The sequence below is a fragment of the Xiphias gladius genome, chromosome 3 (assembly GCF_016859285.1).
Source record: "Xiphias gladius isolate SHS-SW01 ecotype Sanya breed wild chromosome 3, ASM1685928v1, whole genome shotgun sequence".
Classification (NCBI taxonomy): domain Eukaryota; kingdom Metazoa; phylum Chordata; class Actinopteri; order Istiophoriformes; family Xiphiidae; genus Xiphias; species Xiphias gladius.
Genome location: NC_053402.1, coordinates 11,214,659 through 11,233,475, shown reverse-complemented (window position 1 = coordinate 11,233,475; position 18,817 = coordinate 11,214,659). Strand labels below are relative to the sequence as shown.

Sequence of the window (18,817 nt, the reverse complement as noted above, 5' to 3'; positions counted from 1 at the left end):
AAGTTGTAATTATGACTGGAAAACTGAGATTTTTTTTGAAAGCTCTGATATATCTGACTTGGCCTTTAATAATTCCAAAATGCTGGAAAACAAAACAAATATGGATGCCTCACATAAGCCAAAGACTCTGATTAAATGTTATTAAACCCTCATTTAATGGTGTTATATTGTCAATGCATAGCATTTTTAACTCTCACACGGCCAACACAGTAATCACAAAGTGATCTTGAGTTGTGCACATGTCATTAACAGGGAAATTTCCCCCATCTCTACCAACCAGCCCATATGACATGAATGCGGCATTATGTCCACTGATGAGGACTATAATTCTGCCCGGCAAAGGCAGACTGAAGAAACTCGAGGGAACCCAAAATGTTAATTAACAAAAATTGATATATTTATGACAGTTAGGGGCCTTTAGTCAAAGCTAGTTGTGGCTATCTCTAGCTAGCTTTAAGGATTTGGCTCTCTGTCTTAAACTTTAGCTTTATAGTTGACTATTTGGTTTGTTTTTTTTAGCTGTGTTGTGTTGTTGCTGCGCATGTAAAATGCTCTTTTCTTTGTAATAATACATTTCTATAGCATAAAAAAATGAAATGTATATGATATAGAAAAATAAATGTCAACAAGTCAAATTTTGGGTTTAACTACATTTTGACTAAAAACTAAATATGTAGTTACTGCATTTTGGCTCTGTAGGGCAGAAGATGTGCTTTTAGGAACATGAATGTACCAGATGTGTGTAGATGTGACCACCTGTTTGTTTTCCTGCATTGTGGATATCAGTATGCTATTGTGTGGATACCTGGATGTTTCTGTGTGGAACATGTACTGGCTGTGACAACAAATCTCCCTCTGGGACAATAAAGACTATTTATTTTATCTTTATCTTTACAGCATCTAACTAATAATACACCATTATTTGTTCCATTGACATACCTTATGCAAACCCTTATATTTACCTAAACTCTCAAAATCAGATACTTTCAGAGGGCAACAGGAAAATGTATAGTGTGCTTTGATATTTGGAAATACTTTATTGTCTGTGTTTACATAAGTGAATGATGCCAGAATACAAAAGCTACATAAATTGATATTTATTTACTGATTAAAAAAATAAATAATAATAATGATTATATATATATATATATATATATATATAGTAACTTTCACAAAAGTCTTTTCCATATTTTATTTTGCAGCTCAAATATTTTTGGTCATGGAACAGCTCCATGAGTGCTTTTGTTTGCAGCAACTGGAGAACAGATTTTAAGGTTTAAAAAGTAAAATGAGAGTAAATGCTACATCTCGTGATTCAATAATTTAATAACAGCTTTTATACAACTGATGCAACACACTGAGTTATCTTTTAACGAAAATGCAGGCAGTTGGTCTATAAGTTACACTGTGCAATGTACTGTGCACATATAAATGTCATCTTTGTGATTACTATTATGTTGCATAGTAAGCAAACATTTAGAAATGTTCATCTAGCCAGTGGTTGTTGCTCCCTCTAGTGGTATTCTGATGCTGCTTCTCTCTCTCTCTCTCTCTCTCCACACACACACACACACACACACACACACACACACACACACACACACACACACACACACACACACACACACAGAATCACACACAAAATCACATGCAAAATCCTGAGTTGACTTCTCTTTTCCAAAGCACATAGCACCTCAACACCAAACAACAAATCACCTTAAAAAAAAAAAAAAAAAAGGTTACACATACTATAACACATATTGTGTAACAGCAAAAGTTACACACACATGATAGACAGAAACTCGTCTTATGTCTTTAAACTGAACCGACAACAGCAGTCTTACTCTGACATGCAGATTCCAACTTCTCATCTCCTTCCGTTCAGAATGACTCAAACAGCTTCATTCTTTCTTGGACAGAAAGCCCCTCTTTCAAACTCTGCGAGCCAAAGACATATACAAAAAAAAGGAAAATAAGAGAGAAAAGGAAGACTGAAAGTTGTTAATCCATAGTTAGTATGACTGAAACTCTTCACTTTGAGGTGAGGGTTTAAAAAGGGTTAAAAATGGTTTGGAAAAAGGGAACATTTCGCATCGATCAACAGACGAGATTTTCCACAGCAAAAGCACTGCATAACTCTTCTTTACCTATGAAGATTGTCGATTTTTATTGGAAACGTCTGCACACTCTGCACTGCTCGTGTGCTTGATTTCTCTCTGATGTATTAACTTTCTTGTGTCCTATTTAACTTACTACTTAATTAAAATGTTAAGCATAAAAAGTCTTTTGAATTTACTCATGATTTGCAGCCTACAATTACAGACGTGGATACTTTTATGTATTTAGTAGATCAGTAATGCTTCCAAAAATCTTCCTTTCGCTGCAGCAGCAATTTTTACCTTTGATCTCACTCCTCTGATCTGACGCATGAGGGATGATTTCTCTGTTTTCTTCAGAAAAGCAGCATTACTTGTGTTTGTCATCGAGTCCTCTGAGAAAACAAAGAGTGTAGTAAATACAGAGAGGGAGGGAATTAAAGGAGTAGTTCGACATTCTGGGAAATACACTTATTGCATGAGTGAGTAGATGGATGTGGATGTCGATAGTAGCAGATGTGTGAGTAGAAATCTCAGTTAGTTATTATTACATTTTATAATGTGCACAAAGTAAAAAGTGTCTCACTGAGGCCTGGTCCTGAAGCATCTCTGCCTGGAGACCAAGTGGCGAACTTGAAATCGTCCCTGAGTTTTTTGACCTCATGATGGGGCTCACCCTGGCGGTTTGTATAGAGGGCCTTCAGTTTGTTCTGGGCATATATTTTGTCCTATTACACGCAAAGACATGTAAGTGTAAAATCACAGGTTGTATTGTCACATAAATAATAAATATATTATCCGACAGACCACAAAAATAACATGTTTGCATTCGTAAGTTAACAATTCCATCTGTTACATACAGTAAATGATACATTATATGTATAATTTTATGCAGCTGCCTTGTCAAGTTAACTTTATCACATTGTTTTAATATGACTCAGTCTTTAGGTAAATATTAAATAGAAGGATAGGTTTGTTGTTGATGACACATGTTTTCTTGTCTTCTGTTCTGTTCTGTTTTGTTTTATTTATATTCATCCATTAATTACAGTAAAATGAATCATGTTTTTCAATTACGCAAGCAGACAACTTTCTAGAATCTGTAATCGGATTTTGTAATCCTGCAGGATCCCCACAGGTTCAAAGAGATTTCAGTACCATTTGAGCAATCTTCAACTCTTCACTGAGTGAACAAGCTTCCTGTCTGAGAAACTGCATTTCTGCCTCCCTCGCCCGCAGAATCACCTGTAGCATGATAAAGTACATCAATACAATATGATTACGTACATATTAGGGTTCTACACGTAAGTATTTGTTACGTGTTATGGTGAAAATAAGATTAGAAATGCAAACATTTAGTATATACCTAAGAAACTTTATCATTATTCTGCCTTTTCCTTTCCGCAGTTTGGGAGAATTTGTGACGTGGGACAAAGATAAAGGTTTAATTCTCTGTTTTCCAGACACTCACCTCCATCTCATAGAAGTCACTTGTTTCTGCGGCTACATGTGACTGTTTCCCATTCAGCGAGAAATGTAGCTGAGACATTTCATCTGTCTGTCTCTTAAAGGATGACAGGAGACACAGGGAGGAGACAGCCGATAAATTTTACAAATGACTTTAGAAATACACACACACACACACACACACACACACACACACACACACACACACACACACACACACACACACACACACACACACACACAATGTTTACACTATCCAGATGTGGATATGTTAATTCAGTAAAAATAAGGAATACTCAGCGACACTGTCTGAGGAACCTTTGTGAAAAGAGAATGTTTATACCTGCTTCTTTTTTAGCTCCTGGTTTTCTTTTTGGTACTGCATCGGGGATTTTCTCTCATCCTGCAGCTCTTGGCTCAGATGAGAGCTTTCCAGGCATTTCTGAGTGTGCTGAGCCGACAACACCTCAGGCTCTTTGTGCGATAACTGGATCTCCTTCCTGCAATCGCAAAGCAGACGCAAAGGTGATGTTGTACAGTGAGGTGAGCAACAGTTTGCAAGTAATTGTACTAGGAATTGTACTAGGACTGAATATTTGGTTGAAGTACTATTAATAGAAAGTAAAAAAGCTATTATGAGGAACTGGGAAAAAAACGCTCCCTGACACAGGCCCAGAGTAGAGTAATTATTGATTAATTCTTCTCTATGGAAAATCTGACAAATGTTGACACTACAAGAAGCACAACAAGAAGGAAATGGGGAAAAATTGACATTTTTCAAGACGCAGAACCGCAATATCAGAGCAGAGCTAAAAACTAATTTATCATCAGGACTGCACAGAATGATGGAAATACTGTGAGTATACTTCCCAAACTGTTTTCGGTACTTTTATTTAATCTCACAAATCTCTAGATGATAAAGACTTGAGCAAAAAAAAAAAATGAGCAGTTAGTATATTAGAAATTGTACATGTTCTAATAAGTTGCACATGGCATATGGCTTATCTGCTTCCAATGAGTCTGTGTAAAAAAAATAAATAAATAGAAGAGAAATTTGTCATTTTGGTTTATTTCACAAATCAAACATGAAATCCCTCTAATCCAGAATTTGCTGCTATGATTACATGCACACCTGAGTCCATGTTGCTCTTTTGGTATCGGCACCATGGACAGCGGCCAGTGACACAGGAGACCATGATTCTGACCTGACCCGCCTGCAGCTACGACGCTTACAACGTTGACTGCAGTCTTGATCCTGACTGGAACCCCAAAAGCGGACTGACAGATGAGCTGTGACTGTCCCAGGAAAACCCAGAATCCTATTCATACATGTGTACATACATACACGTACACTCTGTATGTATATACTAGCATACTGTATAAGTATATATATGCTTACAAGGAATGTTACTGATTATGTATTTATAATCCAGCTAGAATGATAAATAAATAATTTCAACAAAAGGAAACCCAGAATCCCACTGTAACCCCTGCAGTAACTCTGCACCCGCCACATACCATCTACACTGAGTTACCAGTTTATTATATAAGGTAAACATCACAATCTAATTAAATCCAAAACAACACCCCTTCAATCAATGCTGCAGTAAAAGAGTAACACATATTGCGCTCTTGAGTGGTAGGGAAAAACAAACACGGTGAAAGGATCAGTAGTTACTCACTCATATTCGTCCTGCAATTGTGTGATGTCAGCACTCTCCCTGAGGTGCTGAGACTCTCCGCTTTTCTCGAGCTCCTGTTTATGGGCTCTTCTCATCGCTAAGATTGCTGTAAAAGACAAGAAGTGATAACTTTTAAATTGCTTAATCATTTACCAGTGTTCCCCTGAGTGACTCCATTTCTGGTTCTTTCACTAAAACTTACTTTGACTTTTCATGATGGACAAAGCTTCTTGAGAGCTAATTCCTAAGTCTTCCTTTTTTCAAAAAAATGTTATTTGTAACATTCATTCATCTAATGCATTTCAACTGATATATTCCCATGGTATTACATGGACATCCTTTATTCGCCATGGCAAAACTAGAGCCCCGTGTTTGTCAATCAATTTAACACTGTAAAAACTTCTGCAAAATGTCCCCACCACAAAAAACAAAAAGAATTAAATGTAGCTATTAATTGACTCAATAGGCCCACAGTGCTTTTATTTTTGGATAACCACTTGCTGAACAACTTTTACCCGCCATCGTGGCAGCTGTTTCTTCCTGCAGCAGCTGGTCTCTCTCCTTCAGAAGTGCTGCCGCCTCCATCTGCTGCTGCTGCTGTAGATCTCCTATCAGCTTCCTCTGCGTAGCTTCCATAGCAGGGAAACCGCGATCCTATATTGAAATATTTCTCCATTAATATATATCAAGTCAAATCAATTCAATTTTAATTTATATAGCCAAATATCACAAATCACGAATTTGCCTCACGGGGCTTTACAATCTGTACAGCACAACACAACAGCCTCTGTCCTTAGAACCTTGAATCGGAAAAGGGAAAAGTCCCCAGAAAAACCCTTTATATACCTTTTTATACAGTACATCTATACAAGTAGAAAAAGGATTATATATACTGCTTGTGTGTGCTCATTAATGCCTTTTGGCACACACATACAAAAAAAATGTTTATAAGCAGTGATTCATTAAAGGGTCTTGATTAGTCAGTATTTTATTCAATATACTACAAAGAACAAATACACATGAATAAACTTAGTTTCACAAATTTGCGCCGACAAAGACAAGCAAATTTTATGACACTACAAGTTTCCCACTATAAAAAATCTTAATCTAAAACTGAAGGAATCAAATGACATTTCAAATTTAAAGTGTTTGATAAAAAAATAAGGTCTTTGCTACCTCAAGTTTTTCGAGATCTTTCTGGTGAGCCTCTCTGGCTGCCACTGCATCACCTCCCACCATCCAATTCCCAAGCTCTTCTTTTGTTTTTCTCTCCAATACTCGGTCTAGTGGGGAAGAGTTACTTTCGGTGAAAGCAGGTGCCTCTGTGCAGGTTTTGGTCTGTTTCTCTTTCGTATAGTAACCATGCAAGTGTTTCATCTCCTCTTCATGGATCTGCTGTAGTTCCATTAGCTTCTCTTGAAACTTTGTTTCCAGTTTTTGCATTCGTTCCTCATGATAATTCTCAATTTTCTTTATGTCTTCCAGGAGTCTCTGGTTCCCAGTCTCTACAGATATAATCTTTTGCTCAGCACGCTCTAGTTCTTCTCTTAGCACGCTGTTGTCCTCCTGAAGCTGACACAAAGTGGGATTAAGAGCCTCCTGCTCGTCCATTAATGTGGTGTCTTGCTCTTTGCAGAAAGCTCGCAGTTTGTTTTGTAACACCTCACTTCGCTGCAACTCCTGCTCTAAATCCAAGTGCAGCCTGTCTGACAAATAAATCAACTTTGCCTGCTCCTGCATCCAATTCCCGTCTTTTGCTGAATCATTTTCCCCACTGTAGTCCAATAAACACTGGTCGGTCACTTGTCCATCAGAGATCTCCTTGCAGAGTTGGTTTAAGAATTTGGCCCTTCTTTGCAGCCGGGATATAAGTCTCTCTAACCATTCTGGTTCTTTCTCGGCCTCCTCCTTTTTGTCATCAGATTGGTCTTTTTTAACTGGTTTTGTAGCTTCTTCTAAACCTCTGCCCTCTACCTTCACTTGCTCCTCATAAGGGGCTAACTCTGGGGGACTGATATCGGCCAGAGCCTTCTTTTTACACTCCACATCTTGATTGTTTGCTTGAGTCTGGCTCTCATATTGCTGCTGAAATTTTAAGGCAGCATAAATGAGCTCAGCTTCAGCACAGACTCCCCCAATGGCACTTTCCAAAGGTTCACTGCCGTCACATTCTGCTCTCCCAGATTGAGTCCTCTTTTCTTTTTTTAAGGCTATTCTTTGGGAGATTATGCTTTTGTACCTGTGTGCCACATCCCTCTCATCTTCTCTTGGTGCTAAGGATAGTTGGCCAATACCATGTTGACTCTGAAGGACAGATAGCATTTTCTCTACTACAAATAGTTCCCTCATTAAACAGTTCCTAACACTTGCCATGTCATCCTCTGAGGGTAATGTATTAGTGAGTTTACTTTTAGCACTGTTGCTGCTATCAGCTCCAGCTAATGTCTCATCATTGAGGATTTTGTCCTCTCCTTTGCTGGCTTTATGAGATTCATGCTGCTGTTTCTCTGCATCTTTCTGTCCTTGCTGAAGGCAGGCAGCAACAGTGGCAAGTTGCTTCTCAAAGTCTGTAACACTAATCGGAGCGACTTGAAGCCTCTCCCTACAGGCTTGAATGATGTTCAGAGCAACCTGAAACCTGCCAAAAAACATCCTGCAGCGGTTCTCTGTCTCCTGGGCGAAGCGCTGGCTCTGCTTGGCCTGACTATGAAGGAGCAGACTGAGGTGCTGGGCAGTGGCTCGGCTCTGAGTGAGCTGGGAGCAAAGGTGGGGGTCCTGGCAGCTGATATGACTCTGGTGTTCCTCCAATCTTTCTGTGATGTCTCTTAGCTTCTCCTCTGTCACATAAAGCTTAGTTTCAAGTAACTGGATCACAGACATAAACCTTTCTGGGTCATCTCCTGCAGTGACAATGCACTGGTAGGACGCATCAATCGAGCAAGACCTATTTCTTGCATGTTCATCAGAATGGTTGACGTTTCCCTGAACTAAATCTATGGCATTCGAGCTTTTGGACAGCTGGCCACTGTCTACTGCCTTAGGCTGGCTTTCATTTACAGTGAGAGGCTCAGTTGTCTGCTGTTGTCTCTCATTATGCTGAGTAGGCTCTGAAGACTCAACCTTCAGCTGAGAGCAAGCACAGTTGCAAACCTTCAACACTTCATTCAGCCTCACTTCTGTCTCCTCCAAGCTATTACCCAAGACTTCCATCTTCAGCAAAACTTCACTCAGCTCTTGCTCCTTCATGTCGAGGAGTCTCTCGTAGCCTTCTCGTATGTCCTGTGTTTCAGTGTCCCTTTGCTGCACCTTTCCCAAAGCCAGCTGCAGTTCCTCACAAACTCTCTCATATGAGTGCTCCAGATTGTAGTAGTGTGTCTCTTCTGTTTTCAAGCGGCTCTGCAACGTGGTCACCTCCCCATTCGCCTCAGATAACTGGTTCTGCAGCTTTTGACAGCGGCGGTCGAGCTGCTCTCTTTCCTCTTGAAGTTTCTGAACGGCAGATACTGTGCATGATAGCTCCTCTTGAAGCTGCTGTTGAGCCTCCGCAATTTCTCTGGTCCAGGTCTGAGTCTGATTCAGGCTCTCTACCTGCTGCTCAGCCCTGTCTAGTCTCTCCTGAAGGTCTTGCGAGTGTTGCTCGGCCTGCGCCAGGCTAGCAGCCAAGCTTCTCCGTTCTCTGTCTTGACTTGCTTGAAGAAGCATGAGGTGCTTCTGCAGGCGAGCCTCTTTTTGGGCCTGTGCTTCCTCGTTCTCGCAAAGTTGAGTTTTCACCTCATGGAGATGTCCCTGCAAACGATCAGCCTCCTGCTGGAGATTGTGATAACTCTGCAACTCCTGCTGCAGCTGCGTCAAGCGGGACTCAGCCTCCCTCCTCTGCGCCTCACTGGTGCTCAGCTGGGACTTCAGGGAGGACACACAATGCTCCAACTCCATCTGCTGCTCCTGAAACCGCCGTCGATCTTGCTCTAGATGAGCTTGTGCAAGTGCTGTGGCATCACCCGTGACCAGTAACTGAGCTTGCTGAGCTAAGAGATCTACTCTTCTCCGTAGTTCAGCTTCTCTGGCCTCCTCCTGACTCCTCTTCTGTGCCTCCAGCTCAATCCGGAGGCCGTGGTTTATCTTCTGCAGTCGCTGTAAAGCCGAAGCTTGTTCCAAAGAGTTTGAAAGAAGATCCTTCTACAGGACAACAGTAAGCTTTAATTAGGACAAACCATGCACTACATGGTGAAACCATACTTTTTTCACTATTAAAAATAGTGACTATTTATATTTTACAGTGTCTTCTGTGTTATACCTGTGGACAAACCCACTCTCCTGAATGACTCTCTTTTTCGATTTGTAGTTCATCCTGCAGATTCCTGTTTAACTGCTGGAGTCGAGACAGTTCCTTCTGTGTTTGTTCCAGCTGTGGATAAATAATAACAAACTGTCACTCCAAACATGTATTCATGTTTCATTTATTAAACTCCAAGATACATTTGTGCACTTCTGATTCTTACAGCAGTTCTTACAAGTTTGAGTTGCTTGTTATTTCCTGCTTGTGACATTATTCAATTGGTACAAAAAAAAGATTGTTTGCGACAATTGTTTGTGTAATTGTGTAATTGTTTTTTTGGTGTAATTGTACAAGCAGACAGACACACAATTCTCACCTCTTTGACAAGCTGCCCAGTTTGCTGCTCACACAGCAGTGTTTCCCTGTCTTTCGCACACTCACAGGTGGTGTTTCTCGATACCTGTTGCACCCCACTCTCAGGTGTGGTCCCAGCTTCCTGCCAACTCTGCTGGATTTCATTCCCCATGTTTGAATGCTCATCAAAACAGTTGTCAATTGACGGCACTGCTGTGGAGATAGAGCTGTGACTTCCAGCTCCTTCAACACACTTTGATGCAGTCGTCACACGTGCTGTACAGAATGCAATACACATAAAATAAATTTAGTACAATGTCACATGTATTGAAAAAATATGTTGATATGTATTTCTCCCCCTATGTCTTTGGAGCCAATTAAAATTTGTGGCATGTGATTGCAAAACAGGAATACATAAGAACCATTCACCAAAGCCGCATTTTACATTCACAAATACAAACTTTTGTGGGTTTCAGTAGGGTCATATCTAGAACTCACTGACTGAATGTAATATAATGAATAATAATAAGCATTTCAAAGTATAATTAAATCTCTATATCATAAATCAAAATGTAGCAGCCCTACATTGTGAATCTACATCAATTTTCCATTTGGACCTTTAATCTTAATAGCGATTACTGACAAAATGACTTTTTCTTGTTTGTCTCAATTTGTTCAGTGGCTCACCAGTTTGTGCAGTTCCAACGAGAAGCGGACATTGATGACAGGAAGCACTGTCGCCCTCCTCCACCTGGTGCGGAGGAATGATGGGAGTCGGAGCTGAGTTTCCAACAGCAGAGCTCTGCTCTTTTTCTGGCTGCAGTTTGGTGTCTTCATCTTTCTGCTGTTGATGTGAATCCTCTGCCCACTCACTGGTTTTGTGCTCTTGCAAACAGCTGTCTGGGTGTTCAGATTTCCACACAACCTCAGCTGACTCTGAATCTGGTTGATGCGATTTCTGTTGAGTCTTCTGCTCTGAAAGGCTGCTGTGAGGAATACAAAAGAAACTTCTTTACAAAGGCTAATTTGTACAGTGCTTGTTAAGTTAGTTTGTAAAGAATTAAGGTACTTCATGATGTAAATGTTCAATAAAATCCATCTTAAAGGCAGATCCAATCTACAAATTTGCACCTATTTTAGAAATAAAACAACTTTATTTACCTTGTGACATCAGGCCTCACATTCTTCAACACTGCTTGGACGCAGTCGCGTCTCATCCCAGAGGTCATTGCACAGAGCGTGTACACACCATCTGTGGTCTATGGAAAAAGAAATATTATTCAATATTTTACCTTATAATGAAAGATCTGCTGGCTTTAAAAGTTAGTTTACAGTTGTATCTAAGGTGATAACATACTGTAAACGTTTATACAAACTGCTGTATTACCTTGATTTACCTTCAGCAATGGGAAAGATGAAACAAGCTTGACTTCTGCCACCCACCTCTCTTTTGTCAAACATCCAAATAAAAGGTTATATTATATATTTTATGGTTATTGCAGAAAATGTGTTTTGTGAAGAGATTTTTCAAGTATAAATTGTTGTAAAGAAGAATTAGATGTGCATTAAGAATTACTTTGGTATCATTTACTTTGGCAAAATGTTCAACTTTTGAAATAGCTATGTCAGGAACTCTTTCAATTTTTCCCATCAAACACTGAGCGGACTAAAGACAACAATAATTACCATGTGGAGATTTGCACCGTGTTGCAGATTACCATGTTATGTAACAGCAGTTACATAACATGAGCCATGTCGTAGTATTTCAGTAAGTAAAAACCTTTGCCCTGAGATCAAATAAAATTCAGCTAAAAACGGGGGAAAAAATGCGATAGAGGAGATATATAATTAGCTGAACAAAGAGGCAACATATGCATGGGGGTTCTGCAAAGAACACAAAGAATGAACTGTCGCTATGAAAGAGGACATCACTCCTCCACCAGGGAAGAGCCAACGAAAAGACAACATGATTCCAGAGAGGCTACAGAGGCTACAAGTCATGACACATGGAGACTCCTTGATGTGAATCCCTGCACCAGATATTTAAGTGTCCACTAGTTTGAAGAACAAGGTATTGCAAACCAAAATCTACCTTGTCGATATTGTTACAGCCTCAATGCAAAGACACAGAGAACAATTTATTTGCTATCACAAATTTCATCTGTACCAGGTCCACAATAGCCTCAAATGAAATGTCTCACCAAACAGTCCATCCAGCCTGAGAAATCCATGGTAGAAAATCTAAAATGAGCACACAAATTAACTCCTTTTCAGCAACAAACCAGCTGCTTTAACCAAAAGTGATGCGTAAAGATCCTTGCCTCTGATCGGTTTGACACCGCCACATACTATCTGGCCTGCCTGCCTTTGTATCAGATGAATAATTTTATTTTATTGCTCTAAACATTTAATGAGCCATCAATATGTGAGTAGAATGAAATCATGAAAAAAAAAAAAATCCACTTCTGCCATCATCATACCTAATTTGAAATCAGGGGAAACCCCAGTATGTTTTTGTGATTAATCCCATGTCATGCCATGTCACACTTGCCACATATTAGAGACCACAGGACATGTGATGAGATAAATGATTTCATAAACTATATGAACCATTCATTAATTTGACTGTAAATTGGATGAACTATGGAACTCACAGGAATTTGAAAACCTCAGTTCTTCTGAGCTGGGTACTCTGTGATGTCAAAACATGTGGACAGGTTTATCTCACCGTCCGTGTCAGCTGCCTGAAATGAACATTCAGGGAACAAGACAGCTTAGGGCAAGTGTCTGTATCATAAACCTACATTCAGACATTCACTCACAGTTAATGTTGAGCAGAGCGTCATATGTCTGGGTTTCTGAAGTCATATTTGAGGTTCATGATTTGTTTTTTAGCCTGTTTAAGTTTGCTGGGATCAATCTTCATAATGAGAAGACATATGAGCTTCTTCAACTGTAAGCTTTTTTTTTTTATTATTCGCTTCACAAAACAAAATACCAGCACACCTCCTCAGCAACTGCATCTTTGTACAACCTCAGGATTTGGTCAGTCAGGACAGACCCGTTTTTTTGCCACTATAGGAGACACCTTCACAGTCAGAGTAGAATAAGACAATGCACAAGATAAGCTCGTAAATCCTGAAATCATGCCACAGCTGCTAAAGTGACAGTGAATTGACCAGTTCACCTGGCCAGATGCATCTTGCTGCATTATCCATCCTTTCTTAAAGTCGAGTAGGTCAGGCTGAAGAAGAAGTAAAGCATCTTACATTCCATAGCAAAGAAATACTGTATATCACAATGATGGTTAGTGTTGAGTATAAAGAAGGCATAATCCACAAATTATATCTATTACTTTATTAATGAACATCATCATTTATTATTTAAATGTGATATTTTTTTGTTTTTACATACGTTAACAATGAAAATAGTCAACATGGAGACATTTACTAAAACAGCAAATGTTTTTATTCTGAGTACGAGTATATGTCATAATAAGAGTCACAATAGCAAAGGCCTCAACACCTCTGCACTCAAAGGATTTGAGCCGGCGGTACCGAGATAGGGACACGCGAGAGACATCAGGAACAGACTGTTTTAATTCCTAGCACAGAAAAGAGGATAAAGCTGCAGCTGAGGTTTTTTCTTGGTTTCCAAATGATCTTTTCGGATTAATGTAAGTCAACATCAAGTTAAAAACATTGGGGATTTGCATTTTGCATCTAAACATAGGAGGGTTAATAAAGAGCTGCAATCACTATTGTGTTTGTATGTACCTTTTGAAGTAGTTCATAATTCACTGCAGAACGAGTTTAAATGTTGTGAGATACAGTCTTTGACCATCAAGGTCTTTACATACAGGATCCAAACACTTCATCCTAACCTGTTCTCTTGATGCATTTCATAAATTTTGTTTGAAATGAAGTAATGTAGAAAATAAAACTATGAATTCGGTGTAAGGCTAACCATTGAATATTTCCGACATTTAACAAAGAATATAGTATCATCAGCATATACTGAAGGTGATTCCAATTCATTTGATTTGGGAACTTGAAAGCTAACATTTGAATGATAAAAACAGAAAGCTCAAACTTCTGAATATCACTAAAGTTTGAATGTTTTCAACAAAGATTCTTTGATTATGATATTGTGCAGTTCCTGCTTTCCAATACCACAATGACTTCCACTTCATTAAGCTTTTTGATTTACATGATTAGTTTAGAGGAAATTCCTAAATAAACTCATGAATTTGTAATTATTTGTGGCATGAAAAAATATGCAAATTTCCAGGGGGGGTGAAAAAAAACATTACGAACACAAAAGCCAACCAAGCCTCACCCTAAAGTGTTCTGGCACAAATGCATGCAGAAACACAAGCATACGTTTTAGTTTTATGTTGAATGATAGTTCCATGAGACAGTGTCTGACTTAAATTATTATTATTTATTACAAAAAAATCTCTAAAATTATCTTGATTTCACAGTCAGGGTTTCAAAAATGTGTTAGTGGATAGTTTCTCTTCAATTCAGTGGTGTTTTCATTTGCAATATCCCACATTATTTTGTAAAGATAAACTGTAATTTTAATATGTGCCTGTCAGAGGAGTACAGAGCCAATGGAGACATGCATCTACTGTACTGAGCCTCTGGATCTTCAGAACAGCATTAATTTTGTTTTGTTGGCACAAGTAGCGATATAATCAATGATAATAGATCTTGCAGTGCAATTACATTCTCTTTCAATGGCTAACCGAACAGAATCCACAACACAGTGTTTGATATTAAGGGTAAACAGCACAGGGCCCACAAAGGATCGCTGTGACATTCCTTTGATGCTGTGGATATTAAATAGAGTGCTACCAGATAAATACATTCCTTTTTGCTAATAATTTTACAATACCTCTGATAAGCAGGACAACTAGGAAATTAGATGATTACAGTTACTGCAACATCCACCTTTATTTGAAGGGACCAAATTAATAGTTTCCAAATGACTATGTAGACTTCAGACAAAAGCAGAAAGGGTCCAAGATGTCCTTACACATTAACTTCCTGATATCCAAAGCAGTTTTACATATAAAAACTAAAACTAAAGGTACCTGTTCCTTTACTTTGTTGCAGTGAAGATGACATGCAGTGGAGGAAACTAAAGAGGAGGAAGACTCCGGTGGCTCAGAGGAGCTGCTTATTTTCATTTTCTCCGCATTATCACCATGGCACTGGTCTTTGTTATCCCTTAATGACAAAAACATAAATGGAACAGACAGAACCATTTTTTACTGACTGAACATTACTACCATCTATGGTAGTATCCAGTTGAAAAATAGCATTTTTACAGAACACAATAAAATGAAAAATCAAGTTTTTTTCGTAAAAAAAAAACAAAACACCAACAAACCTGATTTGCTCTTCAGAGGACCACAGCCGGCCAGAATACAGGACTTTCTTTTCTGAAGCTTGTCCTTTTTTAACTTGTAAGCTTGGAACTGCATGGTCTGAATCTGTTTCAGAGATAGTCGTAACTAAAGAGCTGTATATGAAAACATTTCAGAAGCTCCTTAGGTGATAACAAAAGTTATCAGTCCTTTGGTATATCAAAAATCCGCCACCACATTTAGATTTATCGAAATATGTAGGATTCTTGACGGAAATATTTCATTTTGAATTTGTACCTAAGGACTGCAAAGAAATTATCATCAATGAAACATGAATAAATTTACCTTGTCCAGTGGTTCTTTGGTCGAGTCTGCTGAGAGAACGGCTACTCCTCATGAATGGAGCAGCAGTGAGAGAGGAGGTGTGGAGGGACGAAAAGCTCCGGCTGCTGCAGAGGCGGAGAGCTGGTTTTCCTGGGTGAGATGCTTGTCTGGTACCCTGGTGGCCAGCGCTGCCTTGTTGGCCGAGGCTGCCTCTTTTCAAACTGCCACCAACTTTACTGCCACTAGCTTTTAACTCACTACCTCTGCTGCTGGGGCTGTTGCTTCTTCCGCAGTAGAGGCCGGGTTTAGACGTACTGCTGCCAGCCTGTCTACCACCACTAGATACAGGCACTGTTAGCGCTGCTAGGTCCTTTGGGGGAGAGAGAACCAGAGTGACAGCAGAGGCTTAAGAGTGACTGTCTAAGAAACGAAGTCACAAAAGAACAGTAGAAAGCTCTGTCGGGGATGACAATATTTAGATGTCAAACATCGCACCTTTTGTTCACCCCCATCCTAGCTTGGACTCTTTGACACACACAATCCAATCCCCAGTGGAGAGAACATTTTAATCCTCACAAGAACTCTTAATTCGCTTAAGTACCATATGACCAACGCTGTGATCATGGACTCACACACACACAAACACACAAACACACAAACACACACATTAAACTTAATCACACTTGAGCATTGGAGAGCCATCAGACATGGCAGTCTATTCCAGTCTCAGTAGAGACAACCTCACCAACTGCAGAGGCAATCAATCGGTGGCTGGACCACACGGTTTTAACTGCACTGATTTGATCTTAAGCCATTAAACGGCTACATAAATCAGAGCAAGAGCAAGCAAAAAATTGCACCCACTCTGCGGACATTGTGTCTGCGTTAAGTGAACTCCACAGAACATTGTAAATGTGGCCCGATAATGTTGAACATTTTCATATACACAGTTGATATTAGTTATACTGATGGAGGAAGGGGAAGTAATTAGAACAGTAAGATAGTGTACTTCAGACCTCATAAAAACAGATCGGCAAAGATTGGCTGAGCAGATTTGTAAAATTCAGCAAACTGGGCTTTTTACCTCAAAATGAAACAACAGCCTGAGAAATGCTAATTTGCTCTATTTCTGAGTTTATTTGTTGTGCTAAAATCCCCAAAGTTATTTTGAGAATCTTATTTTTGGAGCAGATCTAGTGATTGATCAGCCAATTTTCTTACATAAAACTGTCTTATAAACTGGGTTAGATTGGACCATTTAAACAATCTTTATGTCCCTTTTTGAATGTCTCAGTTTCATATTATAGCCTTTGGATTTTGATCATACTGGCGGGGTGCGCCATCTTCACACATGCGAACAACAGCCATACATGTTTTAAACTTTTGTTCAAATCTTTGTTTATAGTGATAAAATGTGTGTTCTGTATCCAAAGTATATACCAACAATCCTGGTATACAGGGAAAAATGCGTTTTTCTGAAAACAATATTAAGCAAATATTTCAAAAGCCATGTGTTGCCTTATCTTCTTGACCTTCAGATCTGTGTGAAATCAAATGATGAATTTGACAAATGACATTAAGTTGAAAACTTCATCACAGAATATGACTGTCTAATTCCAAAAATGTTTTCAAATCGATGCAATAAATCAGTAAATGATGTCTCTAAGATTCCTTCCCAGAAAAAAATTCTGAAAGTCATAAGCATGACTAAATTACCTGACCAGCATTTCTGAATTTCCAAATGAGGTTGGTTCCTACCTTTCCCCCTTTCTTCGGTGTAGGTGTGTTGGTCTTTGAGTTCACCAGGGTCTCATGCCACCTGCTATTGATAAGATTAAGGAAGTTCAGCGTAACTCATCCTCGCAACCCTCACTTTCACCACCAAATTCAACCATGTTATTTTTTACATTGTAAAGCAGCTCATGGACCGCTTGTGGGTGTTAATGTGAGTTAATGAAGTTAATGGAAATAGTATATAGTTGGCAAACATTTGTGTCAGTGATGAGTGGCTGGTTATTTTTCTAATGAACACATTGTACTCTTATTTCCTCTGTAATAGACATTGTAGCAGCACTGTCGTGTGCACTTAAGCAGCATACCTACTCTACGACCCTATGAGGTGGACATACTATTCATATAGATAATATATATTAGCGGTCAGCTGAGGATACTACCAGTACATTTTTTAATTATGAGTTTAAAGTCATAGTAATGTAATAATTTTTGAGTTTTCATTTTAAGTGATCAAACTCCGCAAAATAGCCTTGTAACAGAAGCAGTGCCCTACAAACTATATATTATTGTGTACTTCTCATTTACATCCATCTGCGCATCAGCTAAAATGAATTAGTTCCCTGTGTTATATAGGAAATGACATGATAACTGCTGACTTACCTTTGCTTCTTGGACATCATTCTCAGCAGTACAATGAGAATACACTGAATCAGACTACTACACTAAAAGTGCAAAACGTATGGCTGATATTAGTATTGGTCTTTCGGCAAAAACAAGCGCGCTCCCTCTCAGTCTGGCAAAAACCAGAGAGAATAAATCAGAAACAGGTCTATACAACAGTGTACCACAGAAACACACAGACACACACACACACACACACACTTAATCCCGTACAGAGTTGACAAACTTCATTAGAGTTTTGTAGGATTAGGCCAACGGCTTAACAGGATTACTACACAGTCATTTTAGCGAACTTGACATACCTACCTATAATGTCTAGAAATACTCCAAATGTCTATCAAGTTTATATCAAGTCACAGTATCTATTTTACATAAGAAAAACCCAAAGTAGTAGCATAAGACACAGACTCATTCAGGTGTGACTGAGAGGGATTTGACTGCTGACTGTGCATTCGGTCTGCTGAGGACACACCGCGACACAACTGTCACCGCGGATCTGTGAGCTGTGACCTCACCTGACCCGTCGAAAACTGTTTCTTAGACACATCGCTTGTCTGAAGAAGAGCACGTGTTTGTACACCAAGAAAAACTACTGTAATGTAATGTGAGTTTAGAGTGGAAAAAGATTCTACTCTTGAATCTCCAACGCCACACTATGCAATGAGAGCCTACGTACCTAAACTAATTAGTCATTTTAATCATGTGTGGCCGGGGCAAAAAGTATAAAGCAGAAGACTGAGGTGGAAAAAGAATTTAAAAAATAGGGTGTGTTAAAAGAAAAAGCAAAAACAAGTGAAATTTGGATTATTTAAATCATTCATAGTTTAAA

At 39.1% G+C, this 18,817-nt stretch overlaps 1 protein-coding gene across 1 annotated transcript; it reads right to left on the bottom strand.

Annotated features, from left to right (window-relative positions):
• Positions 1–1,667: 1,667 nt before the first annotated feature.
• Positions 1,668–17,984, bottom strand: LOC120783828 (trichohyalin-like). The gene is made up of 20 exons (XM_040117113.1): positions 17,968–17,984; positions 17,332–17,392; positions 15,595–15,943; positions 15,273–15,375; positions 14,974–15,109; positions 11,037–11,134; positions 10,563–10,861; positions 9,898–10,151; positions 9,540–9,650; positions 8,366–9,421; positions 6,422–8,287; positions 5,761–5,899; positions 5,246–5,351; positions 3,907–4,063; positions 3,568–3,660; positions 3,255–3,341; positions 2,683–2,824; positions 2,400–2,491; positions 1,845–1,938; positions 1,668–1,716 (listed from the first exon to the last, which is right to left on the bottom strand). Exons 1-19 carry the CDS (start codon positions 17,982–17,984, stop codon positions 1,882–1,884), a joined length of 5,223 nt encoding a protein of 1,740 aa, XP_039973047.1. The 3' UTR covers positions 1,668–1,716; positions 1,845–1,881.
• Positions 17,985–18,817: the final 833 nt, after the last annotated feature.

Coding starts and splice junctions, on each gene's coding strand:
- LOC120783828 (XM_040117113.1), bottom strand. Junction 15,944..17,331: donor CACCGAAGAAAGGGGGAAAG/GTAGGAACCAAC, acceptor TCTCCCCCAAAG/GACCTAGCAGCGCTAACAGT. Junction 10,862..11,036: donor GTGAGGCCTGATGTCACAAG/GTAAATAAAGTT, acceptor TATTCCTCACAG/CAGCCTTTCAGAGCAGAAGA.